This window comes from Podarcis vaucheri (genome assembly GCF_965113315.1).
Source record: "Podarcis vaucheri genome assembly, chromosome: 2".
NCBI classification, from domain to species: domain Eukaryota; kingdom Metazoa; phylum Chordata; class Lepidosauria; order Squamata; family Lacertidae; genus Podarcis; species Podarcis vaucheri.
In genome coordinates this window covers 111186137-111204624 of record NC_138760.1, presented here as the reverse complement: position 1 = coordinate 111204624, position 18488 = coordinate 111186137, and the positions used below count along the sequence as shown (strand labels likewise).

The 18488-nt window shown below is 46.1% G+C and overlaps 2 protein-coding genes and 1 long non-coding RNA gene across 5 annotated transcripts in view; all 3 read left to right on the top strand.

Moving 5' to 3' along the window:
• LOC309525256 (uncharacterized protein) overlaps positions 1–10031 on the top strand; it is a 44530-nt gene extending 34499 nt beyond the window's left edge. Inside the window, exons 2-6 of one of the 2 annotated variants that reach the window (XM_082210794.1) lie at positions 514–621; positions 783–952; positions 4495–4592; positions 7440–7537; positions 9375–10031. In XM_082210794.1, coding sequence (XP_082066920.1) covers positions 789–952; positions 4495–4592; positions 7440–7537; positions 9375–9605 — 591 coding nt within the window. In that variant the 5' untranslated portion in view covers positions 514–621; positions 783–788 and the 3' untranslated portion in view covers positions 9606–10031. Of the gene's footprint in view, positions 1–513; positions 953–4494; positions 4593–7439; positions 7538–9374 lie in introns of both variants that reach the window. The other variant, XM_082210793.1, reaches the window with a different exon arrangement.
• Positions 5717–7411, top strand: LOC309525565. Its single transcript, XR_014216424.1, has 2 exons — positions 5717–7044; positions 7338–7411. It is a non-coding gene; the product is annotated as an uncharacterized lncRNA (long non-coding RNA).
• A 7152-nt stretch (positions 10032–17183) lies between the features above and the next one.
• The window catches only part of LOC309524565 (laminin subunit beta-1-like), a 76384-nt gene continuing 75079 nt past the window's right edge, over positions 17184–18488 (top strand). Inside the window, exon 1 of one of the 2 annotated variants that reach the window (XM_082209186.1) lies at positions 17184–17230. Coding sequence is in view for 1 of the 2 variants with exons in the window: in XM_082209184.1 (XP_082065310.1) it covers positions 17375–17382 (8 nt within the window). In the remaining variant the exon portion in view is untranslated. The other variant, XM_082209184.1, reaches the window with a different exon arrangement.

Below are 18488 nucleotides of genomic sequence, written 5' to 3'. Positions count from 1 at the left end.
AAATTACTGATATAGGAACACAATAGTGGCTTGTGAAAGCCATACGGCTGAGGTGGAACAACCAGCTTAGCCTCTTCATATGCTGAGCTTCTTAAGTAGACTGGAGGGGAACAAAGCCTTGATTACTATGCCTCCCAGGTTGCTTTGAGTAGAGAAATGTGCTTTAAATCTGTCTTAAATGTATGGTATGTCTGCAGCCTGTGTTTGAGAAGCCATGGGACTCTTTAATTTTCAACTCCTTAGACAGGCCAATACTTGGTTTCCCACTCAAGTAAATCCAAAAATTCAACGTAACTTAATCCCAAATAATGGCACATTGTAACATATCCAAATTTTTTTACATGCTTAAACGCTTAAGGCAAGTCCCACTAGGTTAAATGTGACTTTCTTTTAGGCATGCAAAGTATTGAAGAAGCCATGCAGCCAAATTTCACACACAGGATTGCAGCCTACACTTTCCTCACTCCCTGTGTTGAAATGATTTCGTTCTGGTTTCTACCTTTCGTGAGGCAGGTGGAAGGCAAAGCACCATGGTGACAGCCCAAACAAGGAAGACTAAAGAGCTTGTATGCCACAGTGCTGCACGACTGCACACCAGGTCCTAAACTCAGAATCCGGCAGGTTAGTCATCAGGCCAATAGGCAAATGAGGGGCTGCTCTTGTTGTGAAGAAAGTGGGAAGGGGGGCAGCGAGTGGAAGGGATAGAGGCTGGCCCTGGGAAGTTCAGGAAGGAAGGAATAAGTTCAGGTGCAATCTTTGCTTTTATCCCTATGATGTTCTAGCAGATTATGATGGCATATCCAGGCCATGTCTGGCCCCGTTGTTCAGGACATGCCAAAGATTCTCACAGGTGGGCTGACTCCAATGGGTCTGGAAGATGGAACCTGCAAAGGATTCAGAAGAAGGAAGCTGTAAGCAGTCCCCTGCCAGACTATCAACAGTATCTCCACAGGTGAGCAGTGACCTATCACTTGGGTCAAGGGTTTGGGAGAGCCCTAAGCCCCACAGAGCAGTCCTGTCAGAGACAGGAATCAGAGCAGAGTGCTGATCTGATGGAGGGAACGTTCTTTCATATATGGTGGACTTGTAAAAGAGTATTGGGAAATGATCCATAATGAATTGAAAAAAACGTTTAAAAGTAAAAAGGTAAAGGTAAAGGACCCCTGACAGTTAAGTCCAGTCGCAGACGACTCTGGGGTTGCGGTGCTCATCTTGCTTTACTGGCTGAGGGAGGCGGCGTTTGTCCACAGACAGTTTTTCTGGGTCATGTGGCCAGCAGGACTAAGCTGCTTCTGGCGAAACCAGAGCAGCGTACAGAAACGCTGTTTACCTTCCTGCCAGAGCGGTACCTATTTATCTACTTGCACTTTTGACGTGCTTTCGAACTGCTAGGTTGGCAGGAGCTGGGACTGAGCAACGGGAGCTCACCCTGTTGCAGGGATTCGAACCGCCGACCTTCTGATCGGCAAGCCCAAGGCTCAGTGCCACCCGCATCCTTCTTTCCTCCCAAAACCAGAGTCCTTTCTGCTGGGGATAATTCAGACTGAAATTCCCAGGTATCAGAAAAGGTTATTTATGTATGCCACTACTGTGGCCCCGTGTTTCGTTAGCCCAAAAATGGAAAACGAGCAAGGTCCCAACCAAAGAAGAATGGCAACTTAAGTTGACAGAATATGCGCAGCTTGCAGACTTAACATATAAAATAAGATAAGAAGAAGAACATATGTTTAGAGAAGATTGGAAAATGTTTATTGAAAATATGGAAAATAATTGTGGCAGCATTAAGATAAATTCAACAGTGTAAATACGTTTTGATGGATGCAATAATGGTGTAGTTTTTGCAAATGGTGTAGTTTTTGTAAAATATGCAGGGATTTATGATATGCAAAATGAACCATGGAAAGAGAAAAAGGGAAGTCATTGATATCTTAAGAATTTAAAAATGAGTATTTTAAACTGTAAAACAGAAAAATTAATAAAAATTATATGCAAAAAAGAACAAAGCACTTTCTGGTTTGTCATGGTCAAAGGCCTGACTAATAAACATGTCTTTACCTGCCTGTGGGAGGGCACTAGAGACAGAATTAGCCAGGCCTCCCTTGGCAAGGCATTCCAGAACCTCGGAGGGAGAGCGGTCCTCTTTTGAGTTCCATCCAAACATGCTTTATACATTGGTGGGACAGACAGAAGGGCCTTTCTAGTTGCGGTGCAACTGGGATTATGGTTAGAGAGGCGGCTTTCAACAGAACATTAAAAACAGAATAAAACTTCAAAGATTAAAAACCTCCCTAAACAGGGCTGAGTTCTATGACAGAAGAAACTTTGGAGATATACAGATCTACTAAGAAAATAAATAGGTTTTTATTATTCCTGTTATCGGTTATTTAAAATTTAAATGGAGTTTGTTATTTGGAATTGTTCTTCTTAGCCACCTCAAAGACCTGTTCTTAAGATGAAACGCAACCTCTAAAAAAACCCCCAAAAGCCCCACCAACCTCATGTACTTTCTCATGAGTTGTCCTACTGATATCAACAGGCTTAAGTGCATAGTTGTGGGTTGAGAAGAGGCTGGAAGGAAGCTCCTGCATTTTACGAATCAGCAATACTTCACTAAAAATAGGTGTACAATGAATTATAGAATGAGGTGTTTGCAGGTTGGGGAGTGAAGGGAAGCTCATTAATCAAAAACTGGAATGAATAATATATTGTATCTGCAATGAAATGGACCTGTTTAAACCCACTAAAGTGCCTTATGGAAATTTGCAACAAAGTGGGAAACATGTTTGAGTAATATATAACAAATGCCAACAATAAAACATTTCAAGGGTAGAGTTTGCCCTTGTAAGAGCTACATTTTTATATTTCTCCTGCATTGTGCTCTTCCCTTCACTCCTTTTGAAAACAATTTATCTATTTTTCAAAAATGCATTATTAGCTTTAGCACAGCAATGCAACTTGTACAAAACTTTAAACGACAACAACAACTTTTAATATCAAATGCTGGAGATCACAATCAGGAGAGTGTTACTGCTATTGGACTTTGAAACATTGGCATCTAGTTTGCCATTGTGGGAAACAGAAAGTTGGACTAGGTGGTCTGATCCAGGATGTATTTTCTTACACATCCCTGGGGGACAGAAAGGACCAATGGCCTGCTGGAAATAACCTTCCGAGAACCATGATGAACAGGTTGAAATTGCCATCTTTCTGGTAACGTGGCTCAAACGGGGCCCTGTGGAATGCCTCCCATCAGATGTCAAAGAAATAAACAACTATCTGATGTTTAGAAGACATGTGAAGGCAGCCCTGTTTAGGGAAGTTTTTAATGACTGATGTTTTAATGTATTTTTAATCTCTTGCTGGAAGCCGCCCAGAGTGGCTGGGGAGATGGGTGGGGTATAAGTAATAAATTATTATTATTATTATTATTATTATTATTATTATTATTATTATCATCATCATCATCATCAAATCAGCATCTAGAGGATATATTGTTGTTGTTGTTGTTTAGTTGTTTAGTCGTGTCCGACTCTTCATGACCCCATGGACCAGAGCACGCCAGGCACTCCTGTCTTCCACTGCCTCCCGCAGTTTGGTCAAACTCATGTTGGTAGCTTCGAGAACGCTATCCAACCATCTCGTCGTCCTTTGTCGTCCCTCCATCTTTCCCCACATCAGGGTCTTTTCCAGGGAGTCTTCTCTTCTCATGAGGTGGCCAAAGTATTGGAGTCTCAGCTTCATGATCTGTCTTTCCAGTGAGCACTCAGGGCTGATTTCCTTAAGAATGGATAGGTCTGATCTTCTTGCAGTCCATGGGACTCTCAAGAGTCTCCTCCAGCACCATAATTCAAAAGCATCAATTCTTTGGCGATCAGCCTTCTTTATGGCCCAGCTCTCACTTCCATACATCACTACTGGGAAAACCATAGCTTTTACAATATGGACCTTTGTTGGCAAGGTGATGTCTTTGCTTTTTAAGATGCTGTCTAGGTTTGTCATTGCTTTTCTCCCAAGAAGCAGGTGTCTTTTAAACTACGCCAATGTGGCAAGCATAGATGAGTGCCTAGGCTCCAGACTGGACATGATGAAGCCTGATCTAAAATGTGGGGTTCTGATCATGGTTTGGATGCAGTGATGGCTGGCAGAGCAGAAGACAGGGAGACAGCAGTAGGTGGAGCTAGAGCCAGTAACAGGCGGAGCCAACTAATTTTGGCCCCATCCTCCTCGCTGCTGAGATCTACAAGGGGCAACACGGAGGAAGCTGCCAGGCAGTGCCACCCATAAGACTGGTTATAATTAAGAAGGCAGGCAGGCAAGAGCTGGCTGAGAGCAGAGTGAGTTTGGTAGGGCAGTGCCCCATTTGCCCAGGTTCATCAGCCTTCAACACTTGGATGGGTTGCTGTTGGGAGGGAGCTAGTTTCATAAACTCAACCCGGATGGCAGGTGTTTCCAGTAGGGAGGGACAACATGGCCTCTTGTTATCTTTCTCCTCAGGCTGCTGGGCTCAGAGAGAGCCTCCTACTTCCTGCGTCCACCTACCAAGGAGCAGCCAGTAAGCCCTCGGGTGAAGCGCCTGCTGGTGACTGGTTTAGGTGAGTGTATGCTGCTTCATGGGACACGGGTGGCGCTGTGGGTTAAACCACAGAGCCTAGGACTTGCCGCTCAGAAGGTTGGCGGTTTGAATCCCCGCGATGGGGTGAGCTCCCGTTGCTCGGTCCCTGTTCCTGCCAACCTAGCAGTTCAAAAGCACGTCAAAGTGCAAGTAGATAAATAGGTACTGCTCCGGTGGGAAGGTAATGCGCTGCTCTGGTTCGCCAGAAGTGGCTTAGTCATGCTGGCCACATGACCCGGAAGCTGTATGCTGGCTCCCTCGGCCAGTAAAGCGAGATGAGCGCCGCAACCCCAGAGTTGTCCACAACTGGACCTAATGGTCAGGGGTCCCTTTACCTTTACCTTTTATGCTGCTTCATAGGAACTTTTTGGCTACTTTGCCTCTTCATCCCAGTCCGGTAGTGTAGTGGCAAATTCAGAAGTAATATTCACAGACCTCCCCTCCCCCCTGCCCCACAGTCACTCTCCCTTCTAAGATTATGAAACAATATTATACAACAATAATAAGGATGGGATACAGCACAAAAAATCCATGCTGATCTCCACATGTTGCCTTTCACCTAGATCTATTTTCTGTGCTCATATATGGGCAAATCGTTTGGAGGGCTCCGAATCTTTTGGAGCTACTTAAATTTGTGTTTTCCTTGACGTTCCATTGCACTTCACCATTCCCGTGAAACCCATCCTTTGGACCCTCTAGGAAACTCAACAAACCTGCTACACTTCGAATTGGATGCGAGGAGTGCAGATGAATGGGACACAGCTGTGGGCAGCCTGAGGAAATATAATTCACCTTGGGCTTGCTCATAAAACGCAAGTCCAGAGCAAGAGACTAGGGTGATGCCCGTGGTTTCCAGGCACTCTTCTCATTGCGAGACTTTTGTGTGTGAGCTGAGAATTTGTTTGGACCCTGAGTGAGAACCTAGAGGCTGAGTGGGAGGGTGTGTCAGAAGGAAAAATAAACCAATGCTTATTTTTTAATATGTTAGTAAATTGGTATTCATGTCACATTTTTCTGTCGAGCTGTCTTTTGTAATATTTTGTTAAGTTGCCTGTTGTTGCTTCAGTCTTTTGTACACTGCTTGAAGATATTTTTAATGTATCGAGTGGTATACAAATTAAATAATCAGTCAAACTGAAGTACCTTGTGTTTTCAGTGTTCAGTGCTTATCTTTGGAACATAGGAAGTAGCAACTCCTCTGTGTTCTTTTCTCATGTCTTCTCCAGAGTGACCCCAGGAGCCGATCCTCAGTGGTCGACTCTCCTCCTTTCACTGTGATGGTCTCCAATCAGCACAAAGGGTGAGAAGAATTCCCATTGGCTGAAAATCTCCCCTTTCATGCTGATTGGACAGCTCTAGGATGCTGAGGATGTTAGAATTCCTGCTCTATGACTGCAGTCATGGGATTGTTGTCTATCACATGACGGTATATGTTTTGACTCCACAGAGTGGGAAGCGACAGAGACAAGATGTTTGTGTTACTGTGTTCCATGAAGTGGGACTATTGTCCTTTGTGCTTTTTTTCTCTTTGCTGTCTGATGCTAGAGAGAGAGGGAGCCGCGTTGCAGTGCTCCGTGTTTGTTTATAGGTTAATAAAGTAGATTAGCCAAAATGCTGAGTTGCTGAGGTCTGTCACGCAAGCTGTAAAGACTCTGCAGATCCCTAAGTGTTCTGATGTCTGTTGGCATCGGTCGCTGTGATGTTTGGGCAGAAGAAAGCTTTTGAAGCTCCTGAACGATTGATCAGGAGGGAGAGAACATGCCAGTCGGGCATGTCTCTCTGCCAGGGTCCTACTCGAGTGTAGGACGAGCTCCTGACAGAGGACAGGGACTTTGCAGCAGAAATAGAAATGGGTGTTCAACTCCCTGCAACCCCGAATCTCTGATGATAAAGTGGGACTGTGAACCATTTTCAAACCATGAGGTGGTTCCTTGTTTCGAGTTAATTAGCACAGAGTACCAGAACATGCTGCTATGTATGTTTGAGCCCCAGGTTCCAGAGGGCCATAGGCGAAGGCACCCTCTGTGTTTTTAATATTCTATTGGGAGCCACCCAGAGTGGCTGGGGAAAACCAGCCAGATAGGCGGGGTATAAATAAGCCCTCATCATGGCTCCCACCTGGTTGCTTGCCAGGCAGGGAGCCAGTAAGCTATGTGGCCGGCAGTGAAATGGGTGATCCCCTGAAATTCCCTTCCCCTCAGTCTGCTAACAGGCTGCTAAACCAACAGCTGTGTACGTGTGTGCATCAGTTTCACAAACTCAGTCACGACCAGTTATGGCTAGTGCTGCCACATTATCAGATGATTTTTTTCTTTTTTGTGTCGTGACTCATGAGGTGAAGTGATTGCGGTGGGCTGTGTGGAGATTCACTTGTCTCATGAAAAGTCTCCTTTAATTCCAAGTATCTCTTTGGGGGGGGGGAAGTGTTTTGTGTTTTGATTGCTTTTGAGTTATGATAAAAAAAATTCCTTCCTGTAGCACCTTAAAGACCAACTAAGTTAGTTCTTGGTATGAGCTTTCGTGTGCATGCACACTTCTTCAGATACACTGAAACAGAAGTTGCCAGATCCTTCTATATAGTGAGAAGGTGGGGAGGGGTATTACTCAGAAGGGTGGTGGGAATGGGAGATTGGCAGATAGCTGAGATGAGCCTGTTGACGACTCTTAACGACTGCAATAGGTCTACAGGAAAAGGCAAGGAGTGAGAAGGTGAAAGATGGCTTAGTCATGTATAATGATTTGATTTATGAGTCGCTTGTTGCCACATAAAAAGAGTCTCTAAGTGACATTCACACTTTTTTTTAAAAAAAACCACCCTGATCCACAGATATGGGCGCTGAGGAGGTCTGGATGGCCCTGCACGAGGAACCCAAACGCCAGCGTGAGGCTGCAGCAGCTAAGAAGGGCCGCTCACTCTCTCAGCAGGTGAGAGGGATGCTTGGGACCAGACCCTACAGAAAACCCAGATGTGTCTGGGAACTATCATTTTACTGTCACACTGCTACCCCTCTCATATCTGTCTTAAAGACTTCTTCAATACCTATCTATTAACCTGTTAGGAGCCGGACCACTGGTTCATTTTGCTCAGTAGTTTTTATCCTGACTGGCTCTTCAGGCTTCAAAAACAGTAATTATTATTATTATTATTATTATTATTATTATTATTATTATTAATTTGTACCCTGCCCATCTGGCTGGGTTTCCCCAGCCACTTTGGGCAGCTTCCAACAAAGATTAAAAATACAAAAAAATGTCACACATTAAAAAGTTCCCTGAACAGGGCTGCCTTAAGATGTCTTCTGAATGTCAGGTAGTTATTTTTCTCTTTGACATCTGGTGGGAGGGCATTCCACAGGGCGGGCGCCACTACCGAGAAGGCCCTCTGCCTGGTTCCCTGTAGCTTTGCTTCTCGCAATGAGGGAACCGCCAGAAGGCCCTTGGCGCTGGACCTCAGCGTCCAGGCAGAACGATGGGGGTGGAGATGCTCCTTCAGGTATACTGAGCCGAGGCCATTTAGAAGAACACTGCTGGATCAGGCCAATGGGCCAACCAGTCCAGCGTCCTGTTCTCACAGTGGCCAACCAGATGCCTGTGAGGAGAAATCCTGTGGGTTTCAGAGAGGGGAATTTCCGGAGGTGGAGACATCGGGAATTGAACCTAGCATCACAGGTGCTTTTTTTTGGCCTGTCATTTAGCGGACATCACATAAGTATTAGAGTGGAACAGGGAAATGTGAGTCATGGGTGGCCTCCTGACAGCTTCCAAGCTAGGATCCCTAAATCAGCCAGCTGATTGCATGGATATTTATTTATTAAGTGGGCGAAAGAGATCCCCAATCCTACAAAATTCTGATTAGATAAAATCTTCACTGCTCACTTTCCTCACCTCAGATGCTAACAGGAGCCAAAGAAAGCCTCGTGAGTCACGCAGTAGTCCTGCATCTGATGCAGTGAGCTTTAGCCCATAAGAGCTTATGCCAATGGGACACGGGTGGCGCTGTGGTCTAAACCACTGAGCCTCTTGGGCTTGCTGATCAGAAGGTTGGCGGTTCAAATCCCCTTGATGGGGTGAGCTCCCGTTGCTCTGTCCCTGCTCCTGCCAACCTAGCAGTTAAAAAGCACACCAGTGTGAGTAGATCAGTAGGTACTGGCGTTTCCATGCGCTCTGGTTTCCGTCATGGTGTCCCGTTGAGCCAGAAGTGATTTAGTCATGCTGGCCACATGACCCGGAAAGCTGTCTGCGTCAAATGCCAGCTCCCTCGGCCTGAAAGTGAGATGAGCGCCACAATCCCATACAGTGGTACCTCGGGTTAAGTACTTAATTCGTTCCAGAGGTCTGTACTTAACCTGAAACTGTTCTTAACCTGAAGCACCACTTTAGCTAATGGGGCCTCCTGCTGCTGCTGTGCCACTGGAGCACAATTTCTGTTCTCATCATGAAGCAAAGTTCTTAACCTGAAGCAATATTTTTGGGTTAGCGGAGTCTGTAACCTGACGTGTATGTAACCTGAAGCGTATGTAACCCGAGGTACCACTGTAGTTGCCTTTGACTGAACTTAACTGTCCAGAAGTCCTTTACCTTTACCTTTTTTATAAGAGCTGTCAGTCTGCCGGGGTCTAGGTTTGATAGACTTTACATTAAGTTGATGAATAAATAAATAAATAAATACCTGGACCGACTCTGTCAGCGCCCTCATCCCTTTTGGGAGGCCTTATCCCAGTCTGTGGCTACCACCTGAAGCTCTGCTGCTGCCTCCTTCAAGGTACCCTGGCTGGGACGTCCTTCTACGACGCAGTGTCTGCAGCAAGTATCTCAACGGCGGCAACAGCTGCGTGCTATGCACCGTCTTGCGAAGCAGCACCAGCGAACAGCCAGCCACCTTCTGGCCACAAAGGACCTTGCTGATCTTGGTGACCCTTACGGAACAGAAGGGCCAAGGCGCTACTTCCATTGCTCTTTGAACCGCAAACGGGTGCAGGTGTGTTCGGCATAACTAATTCTGGAACTGGAGAGGGGCTACTATCAGCCCCAGAGAGCATGGCCTGCAGAGGCATGGCCCCTTCTCCGAGATCATTCCGACTTCTCCAAATGTTTAGAGGAGTCTCTAGCCCTTTCAGTTAGATAGAAATGCAGGGATTATTCTGCATTGACTTATCCCAGCGTTCCAATGAGGGCAAAAGCACAGTGATAAGTGTGCCTTCTTCCTTGTATTAGAATCATATCCTGTTCTTCAGCACAAAGGTTCCCAGCACCTTTAAAGCAGCTGTATTTGACACTTTTAAAACAAGTATCATCTCTCTCTCTGGGTATCTCACATGCAGGGAGCAGGATTATTTCCTTGCTTGGAGTGTGTGCAGACTGTTTCCACCTGTTCTATATTTTGTATATTTGTAAATAAATAAAACATTACAAAAAGGCAGTAAGTCTCCTGTGAATCTCTCCTTCCAAAGGAAGCCAAACTCTACTAACTGTACTAACTACTGGGACATTTCTCATTGCTTATAGACATTGGGGGTGGGACATGTAATACCACAGATATATTTAGGGCTTGGGATGCAAGTACTCCAAAGAGTGCCTTCTCCAGTACCAACCGCCTTGGACTTTACAATGGTCAGGTGAGGCCTTGTTGGTGCTGCTGCCACCACTAGAGGCTGCCCAGTTGGTGCTTAAATGTGGCAGGGCCTTTTTAGTGATGGCGCCCCAGTTGTGGAATGTCCTCCCTGGTGAGGTATGCCTGTCTCCATCATTTTTAACTTTCAGAAGGAATTTGAAAACATTCCTCTTTACCCAAGCATTTGGGAACTGAAGAATACTGTTGCTGGAAATGTCATGATCATCAGATGGAATAATGTTTTTAACTGAATGTGTTTTAGAAGGCTTTAAACCGAAAGTGCTTTCAGATAATTTTAATTGTAATAGAGGCTTTTTTGATGATGTTTTAACTGATTTAGAATGTTTTAGTTTTTAAATTGTGGATGTGTTTGCCATCCGGGACTCTTTCTGGAAAAAGGACAAGTTGTTGTTATTGTTGTTATTATTATTATTAGTATTATTATTATTATTAATTATTATTATTATTAATAATAATAAATCCTAGTTTTACTAAATTTATTCATTAAGTCCCACGACTAAGAAAGTCCCAAAGCGACTTTCAGATATATGGAAATGAAATCTATGTTGGGATTGATTGTAGACGACAGTTCTGCATGCTGGATCCCAGACTCCTGGGGGATCTCTTTCACAGAAAACTTTAACAAAAATCCAGCTTTAACTTTTCCCGAAAGCAAATCTTTTGGTTAGCTGTGTATAATCTCATTTAATAGAACATTTCCTATTAGGAGTCTTTGACATCTTTTTGCCCAGTGGAGGAATCTCAACCTTCTGGCGCAGAAGCCTTGAGTAGAAGGAGCTTTTCACATAGAACATTAGCATACAAACAATGAAACCGTGTTTCCAAGATGTTGTCTACGAGTTCAAGGACTCTGGATCTTACAGAGTTTCTCATTCTGCGGACAATGGCTCATTACAGCCTCAACATCTGCCTGGTACAACCTGCAGGGGCCGTGACAGTGGGAGCTACAAATGCAGCCGCTTAATCAGGACTCTGCGAAAGAAAACTGATAGGCAGGCGTCACAGAATGGAGTGCAAAAGAAAAGAATAGGAACCACAGCAGGCTTCTTATATGTAGAAGTCGGCAACTTCTTTCAAAGCTTCTAGGGCAGTCAAATGCTGAAGTAGGACAGGCCTTTCTGAACATTTTAAAGTGGTAGTTTTTTTGCAGCGGCTTCTTCTCTCGCTCTCTTCCAGCGCTGCAACACAACACACTCCGCCTGCCAAAATACCTCCTCCTTCATAGCTGCAAAAAGGTTCGGGAGCCTTGGATTTTTCTGCATCTGTTTACGGTACTTTCTGTGTTTGGGAGTGCACAGAGATTTATCCAAGGGAAGGTCATTGTGTTTCTCATTGGTATTCCACATTCCACAGACTGCACAGCCCATGCACCCGCAGTTTGTGGACTGGCAGGCAACAGCACAGGAGGAAACAGATGACCTGTCTGGAGAAATAAAAGACACTAGTAGTTCTGAACCCCACCTTCTGATCCTTGCCAGCTGGATATTGCAGGGTCTGGGGCAGAGCCACCAACAAGGCTGCCAGGTGAAGATTTTGAACAGGCTGTGGCTGCTTCCAGATGACCTGTTTACTGAGCATTCCCCCCTGGTTTGTTTGCAAAAGGTTTGCAGGATGCTTAAACTAAGGTTACCAGATTTTTTTCAATGAATCCAGGGACACTTTTCAACTTCAATGGATTTTGTATGGGGACTGATTTGTAAATCCGGGGACTGTCCCCGGGAAACGGGGATGTATGGTAACCTTAGGTTAAACGATGTGAGCCATTCATTGAGCATTCGTTCTCACTTGTTTGTGGGCAGGGAGATGTAGCAAGCAAGCTCATTTCCCAGTCATTTTTTCCTCATTGCATATAAAGTCTGATTTGGGGGGGTGAAGCAGGCTTAATGCATTCATTATTTATCCAATTGCCTTTATATACCACCTTTCTGCCAAGAAACCCAATTGTGACATATTGGAACAAAAGCTGCAAAGCACTGTAATTCTCAGATCAGGTTCAGGAGCTGACAGCGCAAGCTCCCTTCCCCAGACTTCTTCAATGCTCCCTTGCCTCAGGACAGGAAGGTGTCAAGTAGCCCCAGGGAAGCGGGGGGGGGGGCTGCCCAAATGAATAGGAGCTGGGGACTTAGGATCACTATGGTTCGAAAGTCGATAAATAGAAGCCCAAGACTAAGGCTGAGTCAGGTATTGTTTACCTAGATTTCAGTTCTGATGAGAGGCTGTCAAAGGAAGACTTTGGTTGCAGCCACTGAGAGCCCTTGTCTTCTGGGAATTGGTCTAATTCCCAAAGCCCTCCAAGCTGGCGACCACCACCGCGTCTTCTGGGAGTAAGTTACATGGTTAAACTTTGAAATTAACTACTGGAACTGCGCCCTGAGTCTACAGGTTTGCTGCTCAAGCACAGTAAAGGTAAAGGGACCCCTGACCATTAAGTCTAGTCGTGACCAACTCTGGGGTTGTGGTGCTCATCTCGCTTTATTGGCCGAGGGAGCTGGCGTACAGCTTCCGAGTCATGTGGCCAGCATGACTAAGCCACTTCTGGAGAACCAGAGCAGCGCACGGAAACACCGTTTACCTTCCCGCTGGAGTGGTACCTATATTTATCTACTTGCACTTTGACGTGCTTTCGAACTGCTAAGTTGGCAGGAGCAGGGACCGAGCAACAGGAGCTCAACCCATCACGGGTATTTGAACCGCCAACCTTTTGATCGGCAAGTCCTAGGCTCTGTGGTTTAACCCACAGTGCCACCCGCATCCTTGCTTATATTATCACGAGAATCTCAGGGGGTTTTGTTTTTGTTTTAAAGCAGGCTTTCTCAAACGCAGCCCTCCAGATGTTTTTGGCCAACAACTCCCATAATCCCTAGCAAGCAGGAACAATGGTCAGGGATGATGGGAATTGGAGTCTCAAAAGATCTGGAGGGCCAAGTTTGAGGAAGCCTGTTTTAAAGCATTGATTAGCTCTCATGGTTGCAGAGGAAAAATTGGAGATGTCACCAATCCATTTCCCGCTATACGTTTTTCTCTCTTTCCCCTTTCCTTTACAAACAAAAAATGTAATTTGCAATCTGGGTCTTGAAGGATGAATAACATTTTCAAATGAAGCAGACCGAGGTTCCTCCAGAGCTGCTATAGTTAAAAGCCAATCATCTTCCAGTCTTTCTGATATGAGAATTTGTATTTTTCCAGCTGCGGAATTTTGATCAATTTTATTGATGAAATACAGAAAGGGTGAACTTTGACATTGAAGTATGCTAGAAAGGCAGGTGCTGTTCCATGCCATTCCTCAAGGGGGCTCTCTGGAAGCTGAGCCACCTAACCTGCTTCACCACTACGTTTCCAACCTGTGAACATGTTTAGACTCTCGCTTGCTCACCTTTGCATGGAGAGAGTCGCGTGTTGTGCAAAAGTACATATGCACCAAGTTATACTTAAGGGACGCGGGTGGCACTGTGGATTAAACCACAGAGTCTAGGACTTGCCGATTGGAAGGTCGGCGTTTCAAATCCCCGCGACAGGGTGAGCTCCCGTTTCTCAATCCCTGCTCCTGCCAACCTAGCAGTTCAAAAGCACATCAAAGTGCAAGTAGATAAATAGGTACCACTCCAGCGGGAAGGTAAACGGCGTTTCCGTGCGCTGCTCTGATTCGCCAGAAGTGGCTTAGTCATGCTGGCCACATGACCCGGAAGCTGTACGCTGGCTCCCTTGGCCAATAAAGCAAGATGAGTGCCGCAACCCCAGAGTCGGCCACGACTGGACCTAATGGTCAGGGGTCCCTTTACCTTTATACGTCTCACTACAATCCTTTTGCTGAAATACTGCTTATGGTGGCCCTCAAAAAGTAGCTGTCGTGCTCGAGCTCCGAGGTAAACATGCTGTTTTTGAGCAAAGTCAACAAAGGAACTTGTGGCTGGCGCCTTAAGGACTACCAGTTTCGTTGTGGCATAAGGTTTCATCAGATATATGGGGAGTGGGCTGTAGTCCATGAAATCTTATGCCACAAATCTGTTAGTTGATAAGGCGGTATTTTTGCAGCAAGAGGCTTAACAGAGCTACCCCTTCTGCAAGATATTTTTTATCAGTAACTCTCAATTTCAGTATATATGGAAGATTATTTTTTTTAATGCTGCCTAAAATGAGTAGCTCAGAGCTGTAGCACATTCCTATGAAAGGAGATACGCACAGTCTGGGGCTGTGTAAAAACCACACATTTAAAGCACATTCCCTTCCCTGAAGAACCTTGGGAACTGTAGTTTAAGGGTGCTAGGAACTGTAGTTCTGTGTGAGGGGTAAACTACAGTTCCCAAGAGCCTTTGGAGGCCCTTTGCTTAAAAAATGCTTTGAATGTATTGCGTGTCTGCAGCCTGAGATGAGACCGAATGGGGCGTGTGAGCATTTCACTGCAAATATTGCTATTCGTATTAATTATTATTGATTTGATTTATTATCTACCCTTTCCCTTTAGGTCTCAAGATGGGTCACAACAAGTTAAAACACAACAATTCCCAGAGTTCCTTGGGAAGAGGAAATTGTTGTTGAACTGTTTTTGAGAATCGTCGGCCTCTGAGGGGAATGGGAGGGTTTCTCAGCACCCCTAACAAACTTCAGTTCCCAGGGAACTTTGAGGGACCCCATGCTTATTTAAAGCACAGTGGTACCCCAGGTTACATACACTTCAGGTTATATACGCTTCAGGTTACAGACTCCACTAACCCAGAAATATTACCTCGGGTTAAGAACTATGCTTCAGGAGGAGAACAGAAATCATGCTCCTGCAGCGCGGCAGCAGTGGGAGGCCCCATTAGCTAAAGTGGTGCTTCAGGTTAAGAACAGTTTCAGGTTAAGAACAGATCTCCGGAACAAATTAAGTACTTAACCTGAGGTACCACTGCATCATGATACTACTTTGAATATATGTATAGGATAGATGGGCCCTGGTGGGAAGGGAGGTACCTTTCACACAGGGAAGAGTGGAAAACCACGTTGAGAAAGAAGGGGTTGGCAGAAGAGACAGAATAAGATGGTGGCCATTTTTTGTCTTTGGACCCAACCATTTGTGGCATGTGACCCCTCCCTCAAGATTTCCCACAAGGGAACGCATTGACCTTGGCGTTAAAAGGAGTTGTGTCCCTGCAACTCTTAACGTGATTACCTGGCCATAGCTGCACCGTTGCCTAGGTAACATATGAAAATATATCAGCGGGGAACCTGATTTAAATAGTTCATTTAATCTGATTGATTTAAACCAGCCTTTTCTCTTGCTGATTTAAATTGACTTGATTTGCGTAAGTCACTTCACACTGGCTCTATGTGGCCTGTTCCTGTGACCACCAAGCTAACCCGCTGCCTTCGGAGTCGGTTGCCAGCCAAGCTGGTTTTGTACATGGAGTTGTGAGACGGGCACCATCTTGTCTCTCACCCCAGGCAACGAAATATCCTGGGCTGGACCTTCTTGGAGCTGTTACATGATGAATATGGCAGCCGCCATTTGTCAGCTTTAATCACTGTGAGTTATGTAAAGAAAGAAACTCTCCTGGCAGCAGCAAGAACGCCTTCTTCATAGAGGGGAGGGCAGTATCTCAGCGGCAGAGCAGACGCTTTGTATACAAGAAGGTCCAGAAAGCCACAGGTTCAATACATGCCCTCGCCCAGTGGAAATTGTTACAGGTTTCCCAATTGCTTTTGCAGCAGTTGCCTGTAACCGGATACAGTGGTACCTCGGGTTAAGAACTTAATTCGTTCTGAAAGTCTGTTCTTAAACTGAAACTGTTCTTAACCTGAAGCACCACTTTAGCTAATGGGGCCTCCTGCTGTCGCTGCGCCACCAGAGCACGATTTCTGTTCTCATCCTGAAGCAAAGTTCTTAACCCGAGGTAATATTTCTGGGTTAGCGGAGTCTGTAACCTGAAGCGTATGTAACCTGAGGTACCACTGTAATATGCACGTACCTCAGCTTCACGGCACACATCCAATGTATGAGTGGACGGACTTTCTCGATAACCTGGAGGTTCCTGGACGTTGTCGGACTATAACTCCCATCATCCCTTACTGCTGGTCCAACTTGCTTGGGATGATGGGAGTTGTAGTCCAACAACATCTGAGGACCCAAGGTTGAGAACGGCTGGTCTATAATATGTTTGTGAGTTGGCCAGGGATGCGGGTGGCGCTGTGTGTTAAACCACAGAGCCTAGGACTTGCTGATCAGAAGGTCGGCGGTTCAAATCCCCACGACGGGGTGAGCTCCCGTTGCTTGGTCCCTGCTCCTGCCCTCCTAGCAGTTCAAAAGCACATCAAAGTGCAAGTAGATAAATAGGTACCGGTCCGGCGGGAAGGTAAACGGCGTTTCCGTGCGCTGCTCTGGTTCGCCAGAAGTGGCTTAGTCATGCTGGCCACGTGACCCGGAAGCTGTATGCTGGCTCGCTCGGCCAATAAAGCGAGATGAGCGCCGCAACCCCAGAGTCGGCCACGACTGGACCTAATGTTCAGGGGTCCCATTTACCCCTTTACCTAGGCCAGAGTTTGCCAACTGTTTGGCCCATTTGCCAGCCAGAGAAACTGTCCTGAGCACCTGTTCAACCAGGTGCCTGTGTGGAACCTGCAAGCAGGGCACCAGCTGAACCTGTGAGCTCCTACCTGCTCTGCTCTTCATATCCGTTGCGTTGTTAAGCAAATCCACTGCTTTAGGACGCTGGACAAGCCCAGTTCAGCTCAGACACCTGCACACCTGCCTGCGAGCAGAGTTCTCTGCAGGGACTACAGCAGCCAGGCCTGGCCTCGCTGGCTGAGGTCACCTCATACTTCGGTGTGGCATGACGCCACTCCCTAGCTGGGAGGGGAGCACCTCCACCTGGCCTGTTGCCTTACCTTGGCTGAGCTGCAAAAAGCAGGGCTGAGCCTTCCCCTCTCTCCCTCCCATCGCCTGGCACCGCACGAAGGGAGGAGGAGCTGCCTGGGAGCTTTCTCCAGGGAAGCACAGCCCAGCTCTTGAGGTGTGTGTGTGTGTGTGCGAGAGAGAGAGAGAACGAAACTGAGCACGGAGAGTTTGTGTGCGGGCTGCCCATGTGCCCAAATTGGCCAGGGGTGCAGCACTCCACTAGCTGCCTGCCCAAGGCCCAGAACCGCAGCAGGGACACATGAACAGGTAGGAGTCGGGCCCTTCTCTCTCCCAATTCCCCAGGCCTGGCAAATTGACAAGCAAGAACTCCGGGCTTCCTTCTGCACCCCAAGCCCAACAGACAGCCGCCTGCTGCCAGGCAAGGAGGGGTGGGTGCGAAGGGCGTCTAGTTATTTGATTTCTGATCTGAAGAAGTGTGCGTGCACACGAAAGCTCATGCCAATAACAAACTTAGTTGGTCTCTAAGGTGCTACTGGAAGGATTTTTTTTTTATTTTGTTTTGACACGGCTACCTACCTGTAACTAGTTATTTTATTTTATTTTGCAACGGGGTGGGTGGCTGGAAGGTGACTGACTGAATGCAAAAAAAAGGGAGCTTATTTGCAAACTATCCGTTTCTTAGCATAGGCCAAGGGTAAGAAGCAGCAGATCCTGAGATTTCTGCTCAGCTAAGCTGCTTGGAGGACCTCAGGAGCTGAGTTTGACACACACACACACACACACACACACACACACACACAAAACCCCCCACTTGCTATAATTGGGATGGTTCTATTCTGGCATGTTTAATGGGAGAAGGTGGGTGTTGGTTGTTTGCCCCAAAAAGTGGGGAGGGAGAGAATATTAGTAGATGTGCTCTGTGGAAGAGACACACGTGTGTGTGTGTGTGTGTGTGTGTGTGTGTGTGTGTGTGTGTGAGTTTTTCTAGCTAAACTTTGCCTTCAGGACTTATTAAGAGTAAGGATCCCAGTCAAGTACCAGGCTGCTTTTTTAGAACAATGCAGGGTTCCAGTGATAACTGGAAATTGGCACGCAATTCAAAAACCTTAACTCAGCTTTCAGTTTTTGTGTGTGTGTTTTTTTAGGCAGCAAGTTTCTAGCCCTCAAGGCAATGAAGTTAGACTTGCAAGTGTTTGGGCGGTGCCTGCTCAAATTGGAGATTTTCAGTTGTCAAAAGTTGGGGTGTGAGGAGTCTACATAGTTCTTTTCCATGCCCCGCAGCTCAAAGAATAAATTATGCAAAATAAGCACATAGAGGCCAGTCTGTCTGTCTATCTTTTATTCTTTCAGACATTGGTCACAAGAGAAAATAAGAAAGCAATCATTAACAATAATCACACACACCAAAAATG